The sequence below is a fragment of the Vicugna pacos genome, chromosome 9, assembly GCF_048564905.1.
Source record: "Vicugna pacos chromosome 9, VicPac4, whole genome shotgun sequence".
NCBI classification, from domain to species: Eukaryota; Metazoa; Chordata; class Mammalia; order Artiodactyla; family Camelidae; genus Vicugna; species Vicugna pacos.
In genome coordinates this window covers 53,640,028-53,662,781 of record NC_132995.1, presented here as the reverse complement: position 1 = coordinate 53,662,781, position 22,754 = coordinate 53,640,028, and the positions used below count along the sequence as shown (strand labels likewise).

General features: G+C 45.5%; 1 protein-coding gene across 1 annotated transcript in view; it reads right to left on the bottom strand.

Annotated features, from left to right (window-relative positions):
* Positions 1 to 11,135: 11,135 nt before the first annotated feature.
* Positions 11,136 to 22,754, bottom strand: part of USP10 (ubiquitin specific peptidase 10) — a 66,853-nt gene continuing 55,234 nt past the window's right edge. Inside the window, exons 10-14 of the mRNA XM_072967848.1 lie at positions 22,207 to 22,384; positions 19,546 to 19,711; positions 16,575 to 16,719; positions 15,409 to 15,474; positions 11,136 to 12,152 (exon numbers count right to left, since the gene is read on the bottom strand). Of these exons, the coding sequence (XP_072823949.1) occupies positions 11,965 to 12,152; positions 15,409 to 15,474; positions 16,575 to 16,719; positions 19,546 to 19,711; positions 22,207 to 22,384 (743 nt within the window). The 3' untranslated portion in view covers positions 11,136 to 11,964. The remainder of the gene's footprint in view (positions 12,153 to 15,408; positions 15,475 to 16,574; positions 16,720 to 19,545; positions 19,712 to 22,206; positions 22,385 to 22,754) is intronic.

Genomic DNA, 22,754 nt, shown 5'->3' with positions numbered 1-22,754 from the left:
GGCAGGAGACCAGGTGGGACCCTCACTCTGCCACATGTATCTGCTCTGTGCCTCAGCTTCTCCATGTAAGACATGGCAGGCCTTGGCCAGCCCCCCAAGAACTGTCCACTCTGATTTTCTCCACTTATCCAGTTAAGAGCAGAACGAAATTCAGCTCAACATGCCCACTGTGGGATGGAGATGAAGGGCACACATGCGCCCAGAAAAGCTGAATGCAGAGTGGACCCGACACTACTGTCAAGGAAAACGGCTTCTAAGCTGAAGTCTGACTGACTTTCTGGGTCCCTGCGATGCCAGGATGTGCAAGTTCTTCAACAGCTTCAGCTGCCTCGGGCTCCTGCACATTATTGTTATTAAAAATAAAACCATGGAGGTTTGGTTCCGCCAGGGTGGACCAGCACTGACCCTCTTGGCTCTTGCACTGAAATAAATTGCAACTCCTTAGGGTCTGCGGGAAGCTGCTCTCTGAGGACCCCGAGAAGTAAATGGAGGTAGACAGACTGGGGAGGAGCCAGAAGTCAAAGCATCCTGGGGCGGTGGTGAGCTTCCACCTTCTCAGATATGTCCTGGCCTTAGCTCACAGGCCGCTGGAAAGGAATTGTGCACCAGGAGGAGCAGAGAGGGCACCAAGATGGAACAGATTGTCCAAGGATCCCATATCTATTAAAGTAATTGAACTTGTAGTTTAAAACCTTATGAAAAAGAAAATCTTCAGGCCCAAATAGTTCTGCTAGTGAAACCTACCAATGTTTATAGTAGGAGTAGCACCAGTCCTACACAGGAAGGAAAACTTAGCAACTCATTTTATGAGGCCAGTATTATTCTGACACCCAAACTGTATGAAGACAGTACAAAAAAAAGTGTTCAGACCACTGTGCGTCATGGACACAGACACAAAGATCCTCAACAAATATTAGCAAATCAGATCTAGCAATGGATAAGAAATATCTTACACCATAACCAAATGGTATTTATTTCAGGAATGCAGGCTGGTGGAGTATCAAAAAAAATCAGTCAAGACACTCCATCACACATGGAAGCAACCTAAATGTCCATCAACAGATGACTGGATAAAGAAGTTGTGGTATAATTATACAGTGGAATACTATTCTGCCATAAAAAAGAATAAAATAATGCCATTCGCAGCAACATGAATGGACCTAGAGATCATCATTCTAAGTGAAGCTTTAGAAAGAGAAAGAAAACTACCATATGGTATCACTCACATGTGGAATCTAACAACAACAACAAAAAGACACTATGAACTCATCTACAAAACAGAAAAAGACTTGCAGATTTAGTAAACAATCTTATGGTTACTGGGGAAAGGGGGTGGGAAGGGATAAATTCAGGAGTTTGACATTTACAAATGTTAGCCACTATATATAAAAATAGATTTTAAAAGTTTCTTCTGTATAGCACAGGGAACTATGTTCAATACCTTCTAATAACCTTTAATGAAAAAAAAATGAAAACAAATATACGTATGTATGTGCAGGGCCGTGACATCGTGCCATACACCAGAAATTGACACATTGTAATTGAATGTACTTCAATTAAAACAAAAAGACACTCCATCATACTAATAGACTAATGGAAAAAAAAACACAGAATCTTATTAACTGGTGCAGAAAAACATTTGACAAAATTCAACATCCATTCATGATAAGAAAAAAAAAACCCTCAAAAAACTGTTAGTGGAAAGGAACTTCCTCAGTCTGATAAAACACATCTACAGAAATCACACAACTAGCATATTGAATGGTGGAAGACCTGCCTTCCCTTAGGGCAGAAACAAGGCAAGTATATATATTCTTACCATTCTTAGGACTCATTTTACTGGAAGGCTTGACCAAGGAAAGACAGCAAGAAAATGAAACCATGGGCATACAGACTGGAAAGAAAGAAATACAACTGTCCCTACTTGTATACACCATTATCATGTAGAAAATCTGAAGGAACGTACAAAAGCAGCTTATGTGAGTTTAGCAAGGTCTCAGCATACAGTCAACATACAAAAATCAATTGTATTCCTATTCTCCAGCAATAAACAATTGATAACTGAAAAAATTAAAATAATACTGTTTCCAAATGCACCCCAGAATGAAATACTTTCGGTGTGCATGTAACAAAGAGTGTACATGATTTATATGTTTCATCGAAATGCTCATGAAAGAAATCAAAGAAGACCAAAATAAATGGAGAGACATCCCATGTTTAGAGGTTGGAAGACAATGTAATTCACTTGTAAATTCTCCCCAAACAGACCTCTAGGGCTAAACACATTTCCAATCAAAATTCCAGCATGAGTTTTTGTAGACAGATTCAAGCTGGTGTTAAAAGCAATGTGGAAAGAACCTAGAATAGATAAAATAATTCTGGAAAAGGAGACTAAAGTTGAACTCGCACTGCCCAGGCAACCCCTCCTCCAGGCTTCTTCCAGCCCGAGGGGCTCCCACCACCCCTGCTCCTGTTCTGTGACCAGCTCTCACCACTTTATCCACCCCACTGCCTGGGTCTTGCTTTCTCCCGCTGTCACTCCTTCAAGATGGGAGCTGTCAAAATTCTCACCTCCTTCTATTTTGGATCTCCCTGCAATCAGAAGGAAACCTGACTGCAGTCAGTGCTCACTAATGGTTTGATGAATAAATAAATTTACTTGAAATTGACCAAGATCTGATTCTCGTAAGAGTTAACAGTAGGCTTAGCCAAGTATTTCTGTGGGAAGGGAAGCTGTTTTGTGATGGTGGAAAGAGACTGGCCAGAATAGCATGATCCCCAGACGCCACTGGCACCAGTATGAATTCTTAGCACGGAGGTCTCCTCAGCATTTAAAGGACTAACAATAAAAGGAGAAAGCCCCTGCAGACATAGTTATTAAGTATCAATTAGGACTCGGGCTGGAACCATCTAGGGTTTGGAAAAATGTTTTCAGATTATTTTCCAAATGTTTGATGAAACCCCAAAGACATTTTTCCCAGGCATATTTTCCCCAGAAATTGGAAACCAGTAAGTATTTAAATACGAGTTTAACCCTTAGGTTCAGGATTTGTTTGTGCTGAACTTGTCCCAACAGAACGGCATGTGGTGCCCAGATAGCACGGGCTCTGTATTTATTTAAAAGTAGAATTAGTTGCTTGCATTTAATTTAGTGTACACACTGGATTTCACGTTAATTCTCAAACCAGTGCTTGAATTTTAAGTGGATACAGATTTGTCAGATGTGTTTCCCCAATGACTGAAATCGAGATAAACGTCTAGGGTTGCAACACGGCCGAACTTTGGAACTTAGAGAACCTGGGAGCCTTGGTCTTTGAGAAGCTGGGGGTGGGGAATAGGAGTGGGGGCTCCAGCAGCTACCTGGGCTGATGACACTCAGACATTAATGGCATTTCTAAATTTAGAAAGTAAAAAATGCCCAGTGTAGAAAAACTGGAACACATGAATAGACTGGGGTGGGGGCGGGGGGGACTTACAGAGACAAGCACCAGTGATGCTTAGAGGAAGGTACTTGCTTTCAGTTTTTTGGGTTTTGTCTTTTGTTTTTGTTTTGCCCTGGATTTGGGGAATTGGTAATTCAAGGTGGCAAATGCATGGGTGAGAGGATAGAAAGAGATGTGATTAACCAGCTGTCAGCCCCTCTGCTAAAGCTCGGGACTGGGAACCAGAAAGCTGGATTCCTGCATGGCTGCACCTGTCACTCATGCAAACGTCCTCCAGAAAATGGATACCAGCTTCTGCCCATCTCAGAGGCTGTGAAAACTGAGTGGAAGGACGTGACTTACTACATGAGGTATAACACGTGGAAACTTTGCAAACAACTACCAGCTAAGCTTGTTTCATTTATAAACGGGACTAGTGTAGCCCCCTCCTCCTAGGATTTTGCCAAGGATTAGGAAGATACTGTGCCCAGACTCAATGTCACCTGTCTAGCCTGGCATCTGATTATCAGGTGAGTCTTACATCAATGGTAAACAGGAAGGAAAGGGTTTTCTGTGTTCTAGACTATGAGAGTTTTTCATTTTGAGAATCATTTACCAGGGGAAACACTGTGAGTAAAGCTGGCACACTTCTGTATATAATTCTGAGAGTTTAAATCCACCCACTACGAATTTCAACACACAGGGATTGTGTTAACCCTGCGATGGGACCAACCACTGCAGGGATGCAGGGTGAGAGAAGAGTACATATTGCATACGCTGTTCCTATCAAGTCCTCACCAGTCAAACTTTCTGCAGAGGTTTGAGCCCCCAGGGGAAATTCAGCAGTGTATGCTGATGTTTCTGGCTGTCACCAGTGGAGGGGGAGTGCAGCTGGTATCCAGCACGTGATGCCAGGATGATGCAAACATCCTACAACGCACAGGACTGCCACCCACACACAATTCTTGGCCCCAGATGTCCATGGTGCCGAGGGTGAGAGAGGGATGTTGAACAGACATCAGGTACTGGTTACTCTCAAAGATGGGGGCAGCAACAGGGAGGGAGCTCAGGGGCCCCGGGGGGGCTGGGAGGGTGTAAACATGCAAAATCCCACTGAGCTGTCCATCTTGATGGGCCCACTTGGCTGTGTGTAAATCACACCCCCAAACCCCTCTGGTGTTACATCACCCCCCTTGCCACTGCCTCCACTTAAGTAGGACAGGACATTTCAGTCAATGCACCACTTATACTCAAGTGAAATTAAAGGGTTTGGTTTCGGGTGTTCCAAGTCAAACACAAACCATATGAATGTGCAGACTCATGGTAGCCACTTGGTTGTCTTTCACAATATTTTCCAAACCACTGCCGACTGGCAAGCAAAGCACAAGCGTCTAGGGTTTACGATCCCCCTTCCCCCGCCCCGTTTTATTGCTCGTCATTTCCGTGAAAGGGGGGCAGGGCCTGGTCCACCCTTTCCTGCTCCACCAGCCGCAAACCCGCTCACAGTGCCAGCACGGGCGGTGTTCAAAGACCCAGTGGGTCACCTGCTCAGTGGGCCAGGAGGTCAGTTCCCAGAGCCCGACTGCTGACTCTACTCACGCCGGGAGCTGTGAGGTCACTCGTCCAGCCCATGGCAAGGATGGGCAGAGGGATGCTCGGGCCAGGCCCTGCAAGGATATCCCACTGTGGCTGCTGCTCCAGAAGAATGAGCAGTGAGGCTTTGGCCCGAGAGCTGGAACAGCCATCCGCCCACTTATTCTAATTTTTTTGTGGTGAATATTGTTTTCCCTTTGATTCATATTACACACTGTTGCCATTAGGACTAACAAGACCAAAACACTGAAATAAATTTGGTTTCAGGAGAGAAGGACTCAGAAATCAGGGTAAATGTGGGCTTCACAATGCAGCTTCGAGCACCACAGACTCAACCAAATGCCCGAGAAGACGGACAACCCACCACCGTGAGCAGCCAACAGGCCAAGCAGACCAACCCCTCCAAATGTCCCAAAGGAACTTCTAGAATGCAAACTATACCAAAGACAACGAGATCAACAGGATTCTGGAGTAAACTTGTTTCCAGAAGAGAAATGATGACTGGCGTTACCAGTCAGGGAGTTACTGTTAAGGAAACTGATCTCAATGACGGGAGGACTGGCTGGACCCACGAGCTCCCCTGGGCCTGCATCGCTCCTGGTCTCCTTCCTCCCCCCACATCTCCTTTACTTCCCACAGCCTCACCCTTTCTGTATCCTGAACTGGTCTTGATGCAGAATTAAAGCAGGTCTCAAGTTTGCTATCTTTACTGAATGAAGGGCATGCTTTCTTCTTAGTTGTAAATGTGGGTGAGCTGAAGTTTTACATTTTTATTTCATTGAAAACAAATCTTAGGTTGGATGCAAATCTTGGTCTTTGGTTTATTTTTTCTGTGCACTGATGAATTTTATTTTCTTAAAAAGTACCATCAGAGCTGTAAAGAATAGTAACAGAAAAGTCCAGAGTGTGTGTGTGCAGCCAGCCGGTGGCGTGCACCTGAATAAAAGACGGGGAGGAAGGAGCTTATGTACCAAGCGATTCAGGATCGTTTCCCGGGGGCAGTGGGTGACAGGCTGCCCACCACGCAGATACCCTATTTTTTAGAGGAAACTCAGCTCACAGCAAATGTCTCCCTACTCCGGTGGGCCACAACCGGGCGGGAGACAGTGCCCAGCTGCACGGGTTCAATAAAAGCATCTAGAACTGACAGGACAGCAGAACTCAAATGAGGGGACAAGCAAGCAGAGCCAAAGGTCGAGGCAGGTAAAAGATGGAAATTCAAAAGGGGAGCTCTCAGAAAGCAAGCATGGCCTATGATGACATCAGAAGGGTTCCGTGTCCAGGACTCACAGAGCCCCCAGGCTGTGCTAACAGATCACAGCCATCACCGTGCCTAACCCTGTCCCTGATTCCACGTGGCAGTGCCACCCCCAGCCATTTCCAACACTGGCCACCTCCCCCAGGTCATAGGCTGGTGAGTACAGGGCGAGTTTGGAGCACAGGCTGGGTGCTTTCAAATCACTGCTTTGTTGTTTTAATCCTACCAGCACTGGGGGTTCATCCAGATTTCCCTGTTTCTCTGCTGCATCACAGGTCTCTGTCCACCATTCTAGCTTACTCTCAAGGGCAGGGCTGAACTCAGCAAGCAGGGCAGAACGTGGGGACGAAGTGGGTGGGCGCCTGCACACAGCCCGGGCAGGGGCTCCGAGCATACTCTGAGGCTGGTGCCAATCCCCTAGCTGCCCAGTGTAGACAGAGGTACTCCTGGGCTTGTTGGAGGACCAGGCGCCTGTAAAGAGCTCTGAAGCATCTCAGGAAAATGTGCCAAAGGAGAGAGGCCATTGGGAGAAGGGAGGGGAGGCAGGGAAGTTGAAGGGAGGTGCTGGGGAGTGAGGACAGCAATCAGGAGGGCCCCAAGGGGGCCACAGAGATGCTGCTGTGAGCTCCTGGTCCGTCACCCTCGGATCTGCTCCAGGTCACGAGCCTAACTGACGGAGAGCTCCACTGGAGCCTTCGCGCACTGAGAAGGGTGGCCCCGGTGCAGCAGGGAGCGTTTGAAGACACAAGAAACAGGAGAAAACTTTCTAGAGGGCAGATGTTACTCACTGCAAAGTTAACCGACACCTTTATGAAAACAACGTGTCGTGTCACTGCATTACCCCACGGGACGCCCTCGCTGGCCTTGGATGTATGTGAAAGGTGGGTATTTGCTGGGAAGTCAAGAGGCACCGACTGCTACCCTGCAGAGCACTGGAGTACACGGCTTTCAGCTGCCAAGTGATAAAATAAGCAGAAAGCAAATCTGGCCCTACAGGTATCAGAGTCTGGCCCACTGCTGACAACAGGGGATGTATGAGGACCAATTCTCAAATCTGGAAGGAAATCCATGCTCACACAAGAGGCTCTCAATCTTCTTTTAAAACAAACAGACAGACAAAAAAAAAAAACAACCGAGTTTTTTCTTTGAGATACTGGGGATTAAACCCAGGACCCTGTGCGTGCTAAGCACATACTGTACCACTGAGCTATATCCTCCCCCGGGACAGTTTTTTCTTAAATCATGGAAAGAATCCCAAAACACTCAGGAAATATGTGAGACGTACTTTCTTTGAAGGAAAGGTGGGGCATAAGGTCAGGTTTGGCAGACCCCACCCCCGAACCCTGGGGCAGCCCCAAACACTTCACAGCCATGCAGATGGCCCAGCGATTGAAACCTGAAATACTCTGCGTCAGGTAAGATGTCTGAAAAACAAAAATCCAACTGCAATTTTCTAAAAGAACAAAACAAAAAACTCAGGATTGATGTTCACGCAGTTCCCAAACATGCACAGGAACACAGGTAGATCCTCAAGAAGGGATCTGGGAACTCTTCAAATGCACACACACGTCCGATTGGTTTGATATCACAGGATAAACAGAGGTCCATTGATATTTACTTGTTAGAAAACCAACAAGTACTTTCCCAACGAATGGTCAGTAAGACGAAGAGCAGGCACTTAAATGCAGGCTACGAGAAAATAGTTTACAAAAAAATGAAAACATCTTGGATGGTACCACTTGATGTGAAGTCCTCGAGTCAAAACAAAATACTTCCTAAAAAGCACAGCAGCCAGGATCAGGGACATTTCCCTTAATGAGAACAAAAAACAAAACCCCACTGACTTAAAAGCTTACTTGCCAGCTGTTTCCAAGGGAAGACCACTTGACAAAATGCCACTGTGTTCAGGAAGTCAGCGCTTAGCATAAGTCATCCTTGATTATGACCAGTGTACAGTGCTAGGCCTGGCCACGTCTGTGAAACAAAAGGGAACCACTACCGACAAATTCAAAATTTAAATCTCCTTAAAGGAACCCAAAGTCACTAATCAAGACAATAGACTTTCTTGTGGGGGTGGGGGTAAGAAGAGAGTGAAAGATGGGAAAAGGGCCCACGCATATGTTCACTGGTTTGAAGCCAAGCTACAAAGCGAATCTCATTTTTTAAGCAAAAACATTTCTCTTCAAAAGATATAGATGAGATGGGAATAGTCAGTCCAACTAGGAAGCAAGAGAAAACGTTTGGTGAGGAAAAAGCATGCCCGCTTGGCAATTTGCTGTGATTGATTTTAAAGAAAAAAACACATTACATACACGTAGAACAGGCTGTTAATACATGGACTATTTTTAAAATACTAAGATTTCGTTGAATGTTTCCTAAGACCCCTGACCCTTAGGAAATGGATGCGATGGGCATTGTCCTCACTGGGGCCAGTCAACAGGTATCTTTCCTTCTTGAGAGGAGAAGTGATAGCAAAGTCTTCATCTCTCCTGATGGACGAAGCTTAATAAACCATTAGACTGATGTAACCACACTGGGATGACACCGACTCCTCCAAGTTAGCTGGTTAGCTGCACGGTATTAAACTCACGGGTGTACTTGGTTAATTCAGAGCAAGAGACTTTGCCATCTTAGCTTTCTAACTAGTTGGCCAGGTGAAGTTCAAGCAGCCTATGAGAGCAAGAACCAGAAATTTCCACTAAGGAAAAGACCTAAAATGATACATTTGCTGATTACAAAGTTACTATTCGTGGGACCCATGAGCAAGACCATGATGACGTGATCGACTACACCGAGAAATGAAAGGAGGACAGCTGCTCTGAGACTCTGGGCAGCTAAGTGAGGCTGTACAAACAGGACAATAAAAACACAGCCATTTTTCATTCTTTCCTTCTGAAAGTGGCACATGCACCTCTTGGCTTTGGGTAAATCATACAGATAAATCAATAAACCTGATTACATTATTCTTGTAAGAGAACTTCCAAGTCCTGTTAGCCATATTCCACATATTGAAGAAAAGTCTCCCTGTAACATACATCTAACAACAGCCTAGCATTCACAGTGGTTTAAAAGTCGCCTTTAAGATACGTTAAATGCTACTGAAGGAAAATCACGAAATTTGTATCCCCAACACCTTGTTAATGGGTCAAACTGTAATGACCTAAAACCAAGGAAGCAGTCCATGACATTTGTAAGAATACTTAACACTGAAGCACAAAATATTAAACGTTGAGTTCAAAATCCCAAGAACACGGACAGGCCCTAAAAATTGCTGTATTTGTACAAAGATTGGATTCTCTATGCAAGAGCCAGTCAGTCACTCCAGAGACCAGATGCAGGTCATTGTGAATCCCAGACTGGCAGCTCTTTGCTACAAATTCTGTCCGTTTCTGAGTTTTGCTCTTCATCTGCAGGAAGGGCCGCTGATCCCACTTAAACAAAAGAGAACTGTGAGGCTGTACCTCTGTCAAAAATATGATCGGAGCTGTTAGGTGGTATGAGTTGTGAATGCTTTTTCAAACAAAGCTAGCCTTCATGTTTCACACACACACACACACACACACACACACACACACACACACTCTTTGCTGGCTATCAGATGGCTCAATCCAAAACACTGATGTACCCTAGGGGACAGCAACTTCAAAAGTGAATACATTATCTCCCCACGTTACACGGTGACCAAGACACAGGATTGGACTTAATTCATCTCTAAGCACTTTCGAGAGACTTGAGACCTTTCAAAGGAAGTTTTCAATATCTTAGTCATTTCCAACATAGTTTGGGCTTGACAAAATATGTAACTTAGCAATTTAAAGATTATGGAGAAACCCTGGAGCAACATTCGAGGGAGATGTTTCTCTTCTAAATCCGTAGGATGTGCTTTAAGACTTGGAAGTAGGCTGGTGTACCAATAACTGCACTGTTTGGTCTCTCGTTCTGGATTCCTGTGAACGGCGTTTCCCAGAGGCCTCGTTCTGGAAAGGGTGCAATCTGACTCATCGGGACACTAACAACTTTACTCAATGTCAGTAGCTGGACACTCAGGACAGATAAGCCATTTGTCTGGAACGGACATGACCCGGCTCACAGTATCACAACCCAGAACTCAATGCGCTGCTTTGGATCAGGCCTTTAATCATCTGTGGTTGGCTACTGCTAGCGTGGGCTGCTTCCGAACTCCACATGTTCCATAAGAATCATACAATATTTTAATGAGAAGATAATTATAACTTTGTAAGTAGCTAAGCAAATCAGAGCAGGGTTACAGCTAGGCAAGTAGGCTAAGCGAGCAATGTTCGTACTGTAGCTTTAAGACAGCTCTGCACCTGGAGTGGCACACGGCTATGATCAGAACAGCAGATGGTGAGAGAAGCGCTGGGCAGTGTAAAGCCGCTTCTCTGAGCAGAATCTCCGCGCACTACTTGAACCGTCTGCACGGGCCCTTCTGGGAGGGCACAAGAGCCACCAGGAGGGCCTGACTGTGTGGATGAGGTCTCTCCTCTCCGCTTCTTCCATCTTGAAAGGGCTTCCTTTCCAAACCTGAGGGTGGTGTCCGGAGGTGTAGCTGAGATGCTCAGCCATGACCTATACCTACCACTTCTGTGACACTGAGGAGTGCTGGGGACAAAACAAAGGAGAGAGAGCTTACCTCCTCTTTTCTGCTATTTGAAAATTAAAAAAAAAAATCCACTTATCCAAATCACGACAGTTGATAACTTTGGAAATATTAAACAAGAAGAACCTGACTCTTGGTTCAGCTTTGGTCCAGGGGCGTATGTGAAATCCAGCAGCCCTCTCGTACTCACTTGGATTCTGGTTACTGGAAAAAGCGTTTGCTGTCAAAGAAACACCGCACACAGTTTTAAACCAACTTTGTGATTTTTATTGATGGGCGACAACTTTATACTCCTAGATATCACTAAACTGTGTACAGTTAGAGACGCGGCACTGTAGAAGAGCAGACAGCAGAATTAAACAGAGCAGACTTAAGGAAATATCAATCTTCATTATTTTGCCCGTTTTTCATTATGTGTACACAGAAGCATGAATGTAATTTGAATCTTTTAATGGCAATAAAGTTACAATCACCCATCTATGTGACTAACCTCTTAACTCCAAATATTTGATCTGCAACGTGTACGCAAGCAGCTCTCATCGCACAATTATTAAAATGTATTTTTCCTGTTAGGAACCAGCAACTTATTTCTTGTGTTTATTTTTCTTAAGAACTATTTCTTCTCTGGTAACTGGCTCATTTTTATCACTTATCAAAAACTAAAGGGTGGGGAAGGAAGGTGTGATGGATTAAAAAATTCATTTTTTAAGGAAAGATAAAATTCATTTTCACAAATTTACAAGTATTGTTGCTGGTGCAGGATTTATTCTACTATGCAATTAGACTGGGAATCAATGCAAGTTCTCCTTACTCAGGAATCGGCATTATTTCAGAAATATGTTTTTTTGTGTATTTTCTTAAATCAAGCGACAGTCTGTTTCAACCAAATGATTTTGATTTGGAAGTCAGAAGTCAACATAAAGTATCTTGTGCACAAACCCCAAGGCGTCTCCTTTCATTCTAGCCCATTTTTGCAAAAGGGAGAGTTTCTCTTTAAAGAGCCACTAAAGAGAGGAAGGAAGTCATAAGAGTGGGTGCTCCACAGGCGGGCGTTGGGCACACACAGCGCGGCATTACAACAGGTCCACTCGGCGGTAATACAGGAGGTAGGCTGTGCGCTCAGCAGCGGGCTTCACCACCTGGTACTGGCTGATCACCTTGACCGCCTGGTCGTCGATGCGCAGCCAGCCGTTCAGACCGATCTGGAAGACGTCTGTGGTGTAGTGCCCGCCCGTTGCACTGCTGCCGTGGTGGTAGACCACTGCAAAAGAGCCGACGGGTGCCCAGTCAGGGGAGCGCTGCAGCGGGCAGCCCAGCAGCGCTAACGGCTCCCACCACAGATCCCACTTTCTTGCAAAACATCCACACCAAAGGAGGCGGGACAGAGAAATGGAATTACAAAGTCATGTTATTTAAACACAAACAGGCGGGACAGAGAAATGGAATTACAAAGTCATGTTATTTAAACGCAAACCCTGAAACAATTTACAATAGAAAGTTATACATATACATCTTAGTAACATTTAAAATGCTCAATCCTCATAAACAATGAAAGAACTGACAGTTAAATAAGGTGGTCCCATCCGTCAGCCCTTTAGGCAGGGGTTATCAACGACTTTACTTCTTAAAGTTTAAGCACAACACAGGAGATGCACCATCGACCCCTACTTCCAGCGATCAGCAGTGCAAACCAATCGACCTCTGGGAACACACACCTCAGACCCCAAACATCAGGCCCTGATTGAGCCAACTCCACTTCTAGACTGTTCTCAAGAGAGTGTCTGAATCTTGGACAAAGTGAAAAAATGGAAAGCCTAAATACCCACTAGAAGGAATGATTAGTGCATTACATTACAATAAGATGAATTTTTCATAGATTAGATAGAGTGTGGTGGTGAAGGAATACGCTTACATTACATGAAAATACAAGAACCCTAGGATTTCCGTGGACTGTCACCTATGATGAGGACAGCCCGCCCCAGCTTTGCTGGGCCGAGTGGGCAGCAGTGGAGTGACTGCAGACATGGCACTAGTCATTATGATTTTTTCCTTTAAAAAAAACTTCCATGTTTTCTACAACCATGTTTTAAGAGAAAAAAATACCACTTGTTATTTACTTTTTAAAAAAATCCTGTACCCTACACAAGAAGCCTGAGTCAAAGGCCTAAAACAAACGTAATTGTTGGAAGACACACCACCTTCCCCCTCTATGAAGAGGAGGGGCCGGGGGCGGCCCTGCCAGCAGCACACATGCGCCTGTGAGACGGAAACGGTCTCTAGGGAGACTCTGGGGCAGAGGACGGCAGTGCGGCTGTGGTGAACCGTGCACTACCAGGAGTGGCATGAAGGACAGTCACCTGGAGAGGGACAGCCTAAATTTCAACCATGAACACGCCTCAACATCACTGTGCTCTGGCCATAGCCAGCACTCTGAGGAACGTCAGACTCACTCTGAGCCGGTGACCTGGGCGGGTGAGGGAGTGACAGCGGTGGCCTCAGTCTCTGGACAGATCCAGGCTCTGCACAAAGAGGCCTGTGTGCTGGGGTTCAGCGGATACTGTGGCCCACCCACCAATAACAAACAGGACTAGTCACACAGGGACAACAAGACTGTAGGGCCATCAGGTGAGAAACCGGCAATGGGAACAACACAAGGTCACGGCTTCAACTCGTGCTGCAGGCCACGACGATGGAGAAGCTGCCACAGGGCAACAGGGGCCCTGACACCAGCATGTCCCTCTGAGCTCAAATCCAGCTGGGGGCTCCTGTCCTGGATCTTCACTTTCAAGACCTAACTGACATGGATGAGAGGGTTTTCTAAGTGACCAGGTCAGCAGTATTTAAGGGACCTGTGGGTTTAACTGATGTGTGTTTCCTACAAGATGCTTCACTCTAAACATTCAGGAGAAGAGCTCTCCACACGTATTCAGGTTTCTCAAGTAACTAACATGGTGACATGTCCAAGCTCCTGTCACAGGCATAGAACTGAGAATCAGAGTTTTCAAAAAGCTCACACGTGTTTTCTTTGCCCCACAATCAGAATCACTTTTTAAAAGTACCTCTTTACTCACATTTTACAGAAAATTGCAACCAATCCAGTGACCTTATTTCTGAGATGAGAAGACTCTCGATGAGGACTGGGGGTGCAGGCAGGGGAGTGCACACTCACACCAGGGCCCTTGGACCAGAAGACAAGGACTTCCTAAACTTTGCCCCTAACATCACCTTCCCCGGCGAGGGCCCCAAGGGAGGAGAGCTGCAGGGAGACCCAAAGAAATACTTTATCCCCCGGGACCTCAGTGCCAAATCCCTAGCTGGACACTGGGACCCATCTGGTCTCAGAGGCAGGCTGCAGGCTGCAGAGCCTGGGCATCAGCCGAGGCCTCAGAGCTTCCAGCCCAAGGTGGGTCCAGGAGAGGCTGGACACATCCTGACAATGCGGTGCCCAGCAGGTTGGGACAAGGCTGGGATCAGCCACCTCAGGGAGAAGAGAAAGTTGCAGGAAGAGTACTGGTGGGAAGAAAGAGCTGGCTGGACCCAAACTCTAATGTGGCACCAAATCCATCCATTGACAGTGCCCAGTCCACTATCCTAAAACCTCAGCAGTGGGCCAAGGGCAGGAATATGCAGCCCTGCTCCACCACTTAAGGGTGAATGCTCCCCTATGAGTGTCAGTTTATTCTTTTATACAATGTGGATACCTCCACTTACCTCTCAGGACAGATGAAGGAACAGAGGAGTACTACATAATAAGTATCCAGTAAAAAAGTTCAACAAATGTGTGAAGGTCAATGAAGAACATGTCATTTAAAATTACAAACAGGCTCACTGGAGGCAACACCAGAGGTGATACAGAAGCTAGAAAATTCTAATAAAAACAGCCAGAAAAGCAAACACAATTGTTGCAAACACCAACTCTTAAAAGACATACAAAGCTTTGTTCAAAAGGCGTAACAGACTCAAGCTGTAAAAGAGAAAGAGGCTGGAGGAAGGAGAGAAGGCGCAGGAGACAAGCTGGTTCCCAAAGGAGCCCAGCCAGGAGACAGGAGGTCTCAGGGCCCCCAGTTCTGGGACTGAGGAGCCCCCATGCTGGGCCACCATGTCATGCACACCTAGCGGCACCACACAGGGAGGACAAGCTGGATGCCAGTCTGGCCTCGCTTGGGCCACTCCGCGTCACTGTCACCCCATAGGCACTATGACTGTAGCTGGGAAGGTTCACACTTGTCAAAGTGCCAGCCTGCCAACCTCACTCCTCTGACTCAAAGACAAAGAATCGTGCTAACGAGGTCTTAGGTTGAGCTGAGCTTACAGCCAAGAGCATATTGTCAAATTCCAAACACATCAAATTTTAGGTAAAACACACATTTTCAAATGATTTTCTGACTTACAAAGACCACAGAGATACCAAAAATCTATTCTCTATGTTAAGCAGTATCATAGCAAAATTGTGCCTGAGTATAAACCCTTTTTATCATTGCTTTAATAGGGAAGTAATGTTACACAAATTTACTTACCTGCAAATAGCCTATAGGTTCTGTGGCATTTAAAATTCTTATTTTTAACACCTGGAGAAAGCAGTTCTGAAAAACAAAATATCAATAGCTTCAATCTATAAAAGTACTTACAGAAGGGCCTCACAGAAACAAAAGGTAATCCATCCAGGGGACCAGAGTGACCCAACAGAATTCCATCCCTTTCTCTGCATAAAAACTGAGCCCCAACGAAATCCAGGTGTGCACTATAGCAGTGCATGTCACCAGCAACCCACCCAATCAGAAGGACAGGAGCAATAACCTGAGCCTCTTCAGCTCCTACTAGAAACTCCTTACAAGTAGATGTTCTGAAAAACAGGAGAAAGCTGCCCACTTGAAAATAACAAAACAAAACAAAACAAAGCAGCCTTGGAAAGCCTAAGATTTAAAATGTTCTACATGTGAATCAGACCACAACACTTCAATTAACAGTAAGATGGTTTCTGCAAAGACTAGGCTGCTAGTCATGCAGCCGGGGTGACTGGGACATCCTTCACCCTTGATGCAGGTGGTTTCCTCTTTGCAGAGGCGCCAGGTGAACCCTGGAGGAGCTCTAGTCCACTCCATGATCTAGGCTATCCCACCGCACCCAGCATCCTCACTTAGGTCATTTCTCTATCTAGAAAGCATCTGAGGTGGCAGCTGATATAAAAATACATGTAACAAGAAAAGACAAGCTAATAAGACCAGTCTAAAAAATCATACACGTCAATCCACCCAGATGGTTAACCTAGGGGCGCTGGAAGATGTAGGACGCCTGCTGGGCTCAGTTTTTGCTCCATACTTTTGGACATCCATGCAAAACAGAACAATCCAGAACAAGATTCTCAGCTGGTCCACACAGCTGTTAATACTTCGTATAAGGTAAATTATTCATCTATAAAATTTCTATTTTTTAAAACATTTTTCTCACCTAGTAATAAGTTCACATGGTTTATTCATTTTTGCCTTTATTTTTAAAAGTCCATTTTAATGAGAATTTTAAGATAAAGCCTATTAAAAGTCACGAAATTTAAAACAAAACAAAACAAAGTCACGATAGGGAATTTCCTGAATCTTGACATTACACAGAAATGCTGAAGCATCAAGGGCTCACTGATTTCCAGAGTACTGTCACTATAAAAGCTTGTACTTTAAATATTCATTACCTTTACTAATTTCCAAGTCCACAGGATACTCAATGTTTTTGATAAGCTTCTGGCATCCACCCGTCTTCTCATAAACAAATCGTTTCAGATGCAGGACAAGAACAGGAGGGAGTTTCTCCAGAGTCACTCTTCGACTGATCTCAACCTGAGACACAAAGCACACAAGACAAGGGCGTCTCACCCCAGGCAGCAGGCTCCATGGCCACTGTCCATTCAAAGGCTCTAAGTTCCGGGGCAGCGCTTCTGAAACCTTCCCAAGTCACAGGGTCTTTTGAGAGCTACAGACATTCTTCTTTAAAAAAAAAAAAAATGCACATATCCCTTTAAACACAACTGCAGAGGATCCCTCAGGTCCCTGGGCCAAGTTAAGAACCTTTGTTCTACTGGCATAAAAATTAAAAGCTAACTTAGCAATACCATGAATTGCTTATTTTTAATAACTCTCACAGTATTGATAAAACTAAGGCCAGTGTTTCTTGAATTAGATGCTTTAAATAACCCTAAAGCTGTTTAGTCTAACCATTAGTTCTGTAAGTTTTGGTTTTATCAACTGAAAAATGCCTCTTAAGTACCCTCACAGGTCTAACGAATGCTTTTTATTAAAATGCATCTTCACAAACAATACTTAACTCTTTTATTTGCTGTTCTCTGTACTTACAAACTATTGGTGCTTCCTGTATTTACATGAAAAATACTTTCTGTAGAAATATTTGTTAGAAGTGACAACTCAAAACACAGTGGCATATTTAAAAAAATACCCAGAAAGCTTTCAGAGGACTTTATACGTATTTGGTTGAAGGTGTCTGAGGGGTGCCAGGCGTGGAAGCAAGCCTAGTGGTTACCACTGCTGGGGTTTATTAAGTTTATAGACCCTTCTACACCTGTCTTCCCATCAAGACTCTGTAGTCCAGTGCCTCACACCCAACAATAATTTGCGAGTGAATAAAAAGTGTGACTACAGCTCCACATTAAATCAGCAATGGTGATGAAAAGACTCCAGCTTTCTCACCTGTGAAATGAGAGTCTGACTACAGCACCCCTAGACGGTTTCTCGGGGCTAGCAACCTGTGACTCTGCTAAGTGGCTTATCTGAAATTCTTAACTACGTGTTCTGGGTTTCCAGATGTATCAAGGCACACTTTCTAATCACCCAAAAAAATCCAGACCTTTATTATACAGCTACTGTTTTGTATAATCAAATTTCCCGTGGATCTTCATGTGTTCCCATAGGAAAAAAAAATTTGACCTAAAAATACAGTAAAATTAAATTTGGTACTTTACAAAGTAAATTAAAAAAAAAATCACATTCCAGAAAACATGTGACTTGCGCTTCACAGACAGCTGTACAAGATGTCCAAAATTCTCCTTCCTCAAACCCCTGCCGCCTTCCCGGTGTTCCTGACACTACAGCAGTCATGAAGCTAGAACAAGTCAGCATCCTTCTCTGCCATCTTTAAGGTTCCACCAAAATGCCACCTCTTTCTTGAATTCTTCCTGCTATCTAGAATAAACCACCTTTTCCTCACCACTCTCTGACCACTGGCCAACAACCACAACCACCACTACCTCCATCAGCACATGCCCCACCCTGCCCACCCCGAAAAGGCAGTTTAACTGAAGCAAGAGCCAAAGAGGGAGACAGACATGTCACCAGAGGCCTTCCTGGTAGCCCAGGGAAAGGCTGACCGCCTCCCCCAGGACCAGTGGCCACGGACTCAGGAAGCCAGCTCCAAGGGAGGTGCCAGAAGAGCAGCAGAGCCACAGGACAGCAGTGCCACCGCTGGAATGACAGCTGCCCCAGTGCCCAGTCCCCACAGCCTCGTACATAATCTGGCCACACTAACTGAGCTCCAAGAGTAGGTACCTCCTATCCCTTCTCTTCCAACAGGTCCCACCACCAGACTCAGCTTTTTCTCTAAGCCACCTGCCAAGACTCTGCTCCAGCTCCCGCTACTCTCACTGTCTGAACAAAAGTGCCCACAAGAAGCAATCAGAAAGCCTGGTGGAAGATTAGGCATAACTTCTACAGATCCCCCAAGAGGCTGGCCTGACCGATCCAAAGTAGGAGTGCCCAGGAGAGCTGAAGGTCTCCATGCCCAGCCTTTGCTCTTCCTCACGTGCAGCAGGAGCTGCAAGGCAAGGGCCAGGTTTCTGTGCTGGGCTCTGGCTCACCGTGTGGCCACTACACATGACCATGTAAATCAAGCTTCAAAGGAATACTCCCAACCGTCAAAGCACTGTCCTAACTAGCCTGCATCCACCTCCCCGACACACTTTATGAATTCACTGCCACAATCTAAGGTACAGAACAGAGAAGATACTCTCTACTGCAGCAGAGGAAACGGGCACAGACTGGCACATCTGGACAGCCAGCAACTAATGAGCTCTCAGGGTGCAGAGTATCGTCAGTCTCTCCTGACGGAGCTGGCAGGTATACTTCCTCTTGGCTCCTGAATACAGGAAGACTCAAAGAGTTTACCTTTTTCAAATCAAATCAAAGAAAAATAGCCACCAAAACAATTACCTTCTATTTCTCAGTGTCCCTGAAGATATACAGCCAAATGCAAACTAGATGTGTTTAGAATATCTTTTATATCCTAACTGATCTCATGAAACTGTCCTCTGTGGTATCAGGAATGTAAATCAGCTACTGGGCCTGTTAGAGGTAGATTGTGTGGGGCCATGACTAGATTTGCCAGAAAACGAAATGCAGCTCAGCATAAAGAACCCAAAAGATCACGACCACGTTACATGACTTAGAGCCAAAGGAGGCTCTGAGGATCATCTGTTTCTACCATTTCATTTTAAAAATCATTTCATTCTAAAAATGTGGAAGCTTTCAGTCCAAAAAAGTTAAGCAACCAATTTAAGAGGCAGAGCTCAAACCCACTCTCTTCATTCTGGATCCTGTGCTCCCTCCCTCACAGCAGAGTGTCCCAGGAGAGAGGCTCAAGACCCACTGTGAACACACCTCTTGTTTGGTTTTTGTGGTGTAACCTTGGACAGACTCTCTCGCCACCAGGCTCTCCAACGCGTCCTGGACTGTGCGGATCTTGTCGGACTGGATATCCAACTGCAATGTGAAGAACGGCTGCAGGGTGGCGGACTCTTTTGAACTCTGCTGGTAAACCACAGACCTGAGGACAGAAACACACCGCATCTAAGAGCTGCCGTCCCTCTCCGGAAGGTCGTCCAGCAGGACAAGAGGACCCAGCACTGCAAGGAGAAGCATTCAGGATCACTGTCAGAGACCAGCAAGGACAGGACAGCCAAAGTACATGGAATTTAAAAGTAATTCTGCTCAATACCACCTTGAAAGTATTTCTAGCAACTCAATCCACCAGTTGATAATTTTCCTGCTTAAGAGCTCTGGAAGAAGGACTTTTTCATCTGCCAAACGCCTTCACCTCCACACTTTATTTAATGCACCAGTTACTAAAGGTGATGATCTTGCCACAGCATCAAAATACTGACACTTATCATTTTCTCAAAGTATCACAGCCTGTTCTAACAAAAGGAAAGAAACCCCAAAGTAAAGAGTACTTCTGATGGCATTTTCCCCCTATGAGAACGACTTACAGAGGAAGGGGAGCAGGGTGTGCGCCACGGGCAGGCGGCCACCACTGTCAAGGAGGCTGCCAGCTCAGCCTTGTTTTCTTAGCTGGTTTTTCACTTCATTTTTCTTTTCCTAAGTTTTACTGAGTAAAAATGTGTGTTCAGCCCATCTCTCATTTAGCCTCAGCAAGGAGACGTGCCAGATTCTGTTTTTGCAGTCTGCGCGAACTAGTTTACACATGGGGTAAAGGGGGTGGACAGGTATTCAGAACCAACAAGACGGCTGCCGTGAAGAATAAGCGAGCAGTTTTCCCGCCAGGGTTTCACCCTCACTCGCTGCTTTCTTGACACACAGGATGGGGAGCACTTCCAGGCCACTTCTGAAAAGGAAGACTGAGTGAGGGCCGTTCCCTCGGTTCCAAAGCAGTGATTAAAGTCGGCGAAAAAATGAAGAGATGGACCTTTCATCTCAAAGGGCCTGGATTTAATCAAAAGGGTGGAAAAGGTAGAGAAAGTGCTGTTGGTCTTTCTGGAGAAACTGAAAGCCCACTGGAAATGGGTGAATTTTAGAAAAACCTTTCAGCTGGTCTTAATAAAGAATCATGCTTAATGGTGACCACTATACACAGAAAAGAAGTCCCTAAATTATAGGAAGTAGTTCCTTATCTTTGCTTTACTGCTTTTCAAAAACAGACAGCAACCAATTTCAACACAAAGTGCCCACAGAGGGTGAGGCTACAGGGCCGCAGCAGAGACATTTGGGGCAAGCTAGAAATTTCTCTGAAGTGGATTCTGGGTTTTCCCACTGGTTATTTTCAAATTTGGGATCTTTGAGTATGGTGACCACTGGTGGCCTTGCAATTCTGGTGCTGCACCTGCATACAAACATGGAGCTCTTGTCACACCCACTGGGGGTGCCCTCCTTCCTCCCCCACCCTCAGTGAGCACCCCGAGATGCAAGCAGCAGGCTGCTGGTCTAATGAACAGCCAAGGGCACAGATAGCCTCCTCTCACCACGGTTCACAACATGGACCCCTGGAACCCTCTCCCTAAAGAGCCCATCCCAAGGAAATGTATCTGGCAAAAACAAGTTACAGTGGCAGTGGTGGGGCTAAGTGTCCCCTAGAGCACACATGACCAGATGCTCCAGACCAGAAAGGGACCTGCGGAGTCAGAGCACAGAGAGGACTGTTCCAGGTCACGTGCCGGTAGGACTGGCTTCTAGCCCAGTCCCACAAGCATCGCTGACCAGCTGGTGAGACGGTCGGCAGATTTTCTGAGGTTTTTACTAGCCTGTTGAAAGGCACTAAGTCTAAGCTGTTTTAGAGCAGAGAGATTAACTTTCAGTGCCTTCATGAGGGTGTTACATCTTTAAAATACATAGCATTTGGGACAATGAAAGGCTAAGAGTTTCACTTTAAAAATACAAAAACAAAAAAAACACTCTAGTAGGCTATGCTCTGAGGCTTTTAGAAGAAATGCTATAATGAGGTCCTTCCAGACTCTGGATGAGTAAACCCCACTGGAGTAGGAGCAAGTTCTACTGAGTTCCACATCATGGTGGTAGTGAATGTTTCTAATGTAAATAAATAAAAATCTTCTAGGTTTCCATGGGTGAGCCAAAAGCAGCTGGTTTAAGGGAACTGGGGCAGAGGTGCGCCAGGCGGTCAAGTGTCCTTTATGTAAAAATACCTCCCTCCTCATTCCCTTAACTTCCTAGCTCACTTGGGTCCAGTGCCTAGAACTCCTCCAATCAGATACATGAATTTCTTTTCCTAACAAAAGGTGCATTTCAATTAACCTGTCCTGCCCTCCCCAGCTGCCTGTGAGCAGCCAGACAGATGGAGGGCGGGGGCAGGGAGGAGCCCACTGTGGCAGGCACGCCAAGGGACAGTGCTCTCTGCAGGAACATGACCTGGAAGGAGCATCAGCAAGTCTAAGAAAGAGCAAGCACAGAGTAAAGGCAAACCATCAAGTCCAAAATTTCTCAGGACAAATCTCACACTCCACCCCCTCCAGCAAGATGGCAAAATCCTGAGAAAGGCAAATGCTAAATTATTCCAGAAAAGTATAAAACCTGATGTGTCCACCAAAAATGCCAGTGATCGGGGTCTGAACAAAGTCCGCCTGGCGAGTGACCGAAGTCTTATTTCTGGGACCCACTTGCTCCCATTCGTCCTCACTTCCTTCGCCTGGTTCTTCCTGCTCTTCTTCATTCACCGAGTGGCTTTTGGGTCCATTGGAAACAGTAAGTTCTGAAAAGTAGACAGTCTGCTTAGACTACCATTTACAAGAAGAGCAAAAAGTAAAAATAAACCACCTATGCAGATACGTCAACTGGAGCTTTAAAAATGAAATCATGGTGTGCTCTACACTGAGGACAAAGGCACTACGTGGACTGTACTGGGTCCCTGCGAGCGTGACCACGGGAGGACTCAACTCGGCCAGGGGGCAGGTAACACTGTGTAACTGCAGTCAGGATCCCTGATTTGCTAAGGGACTCTGGTCAAGTAGGAGCGTTACCCTTAACTCAGAAGACCCATGATTTACCATTTAGGGTTGAACTGTCATCTGCAACCTAGTTTTGAATCATCTGGGGGAAAATGTTGCGGGGGGGGAGGGGAT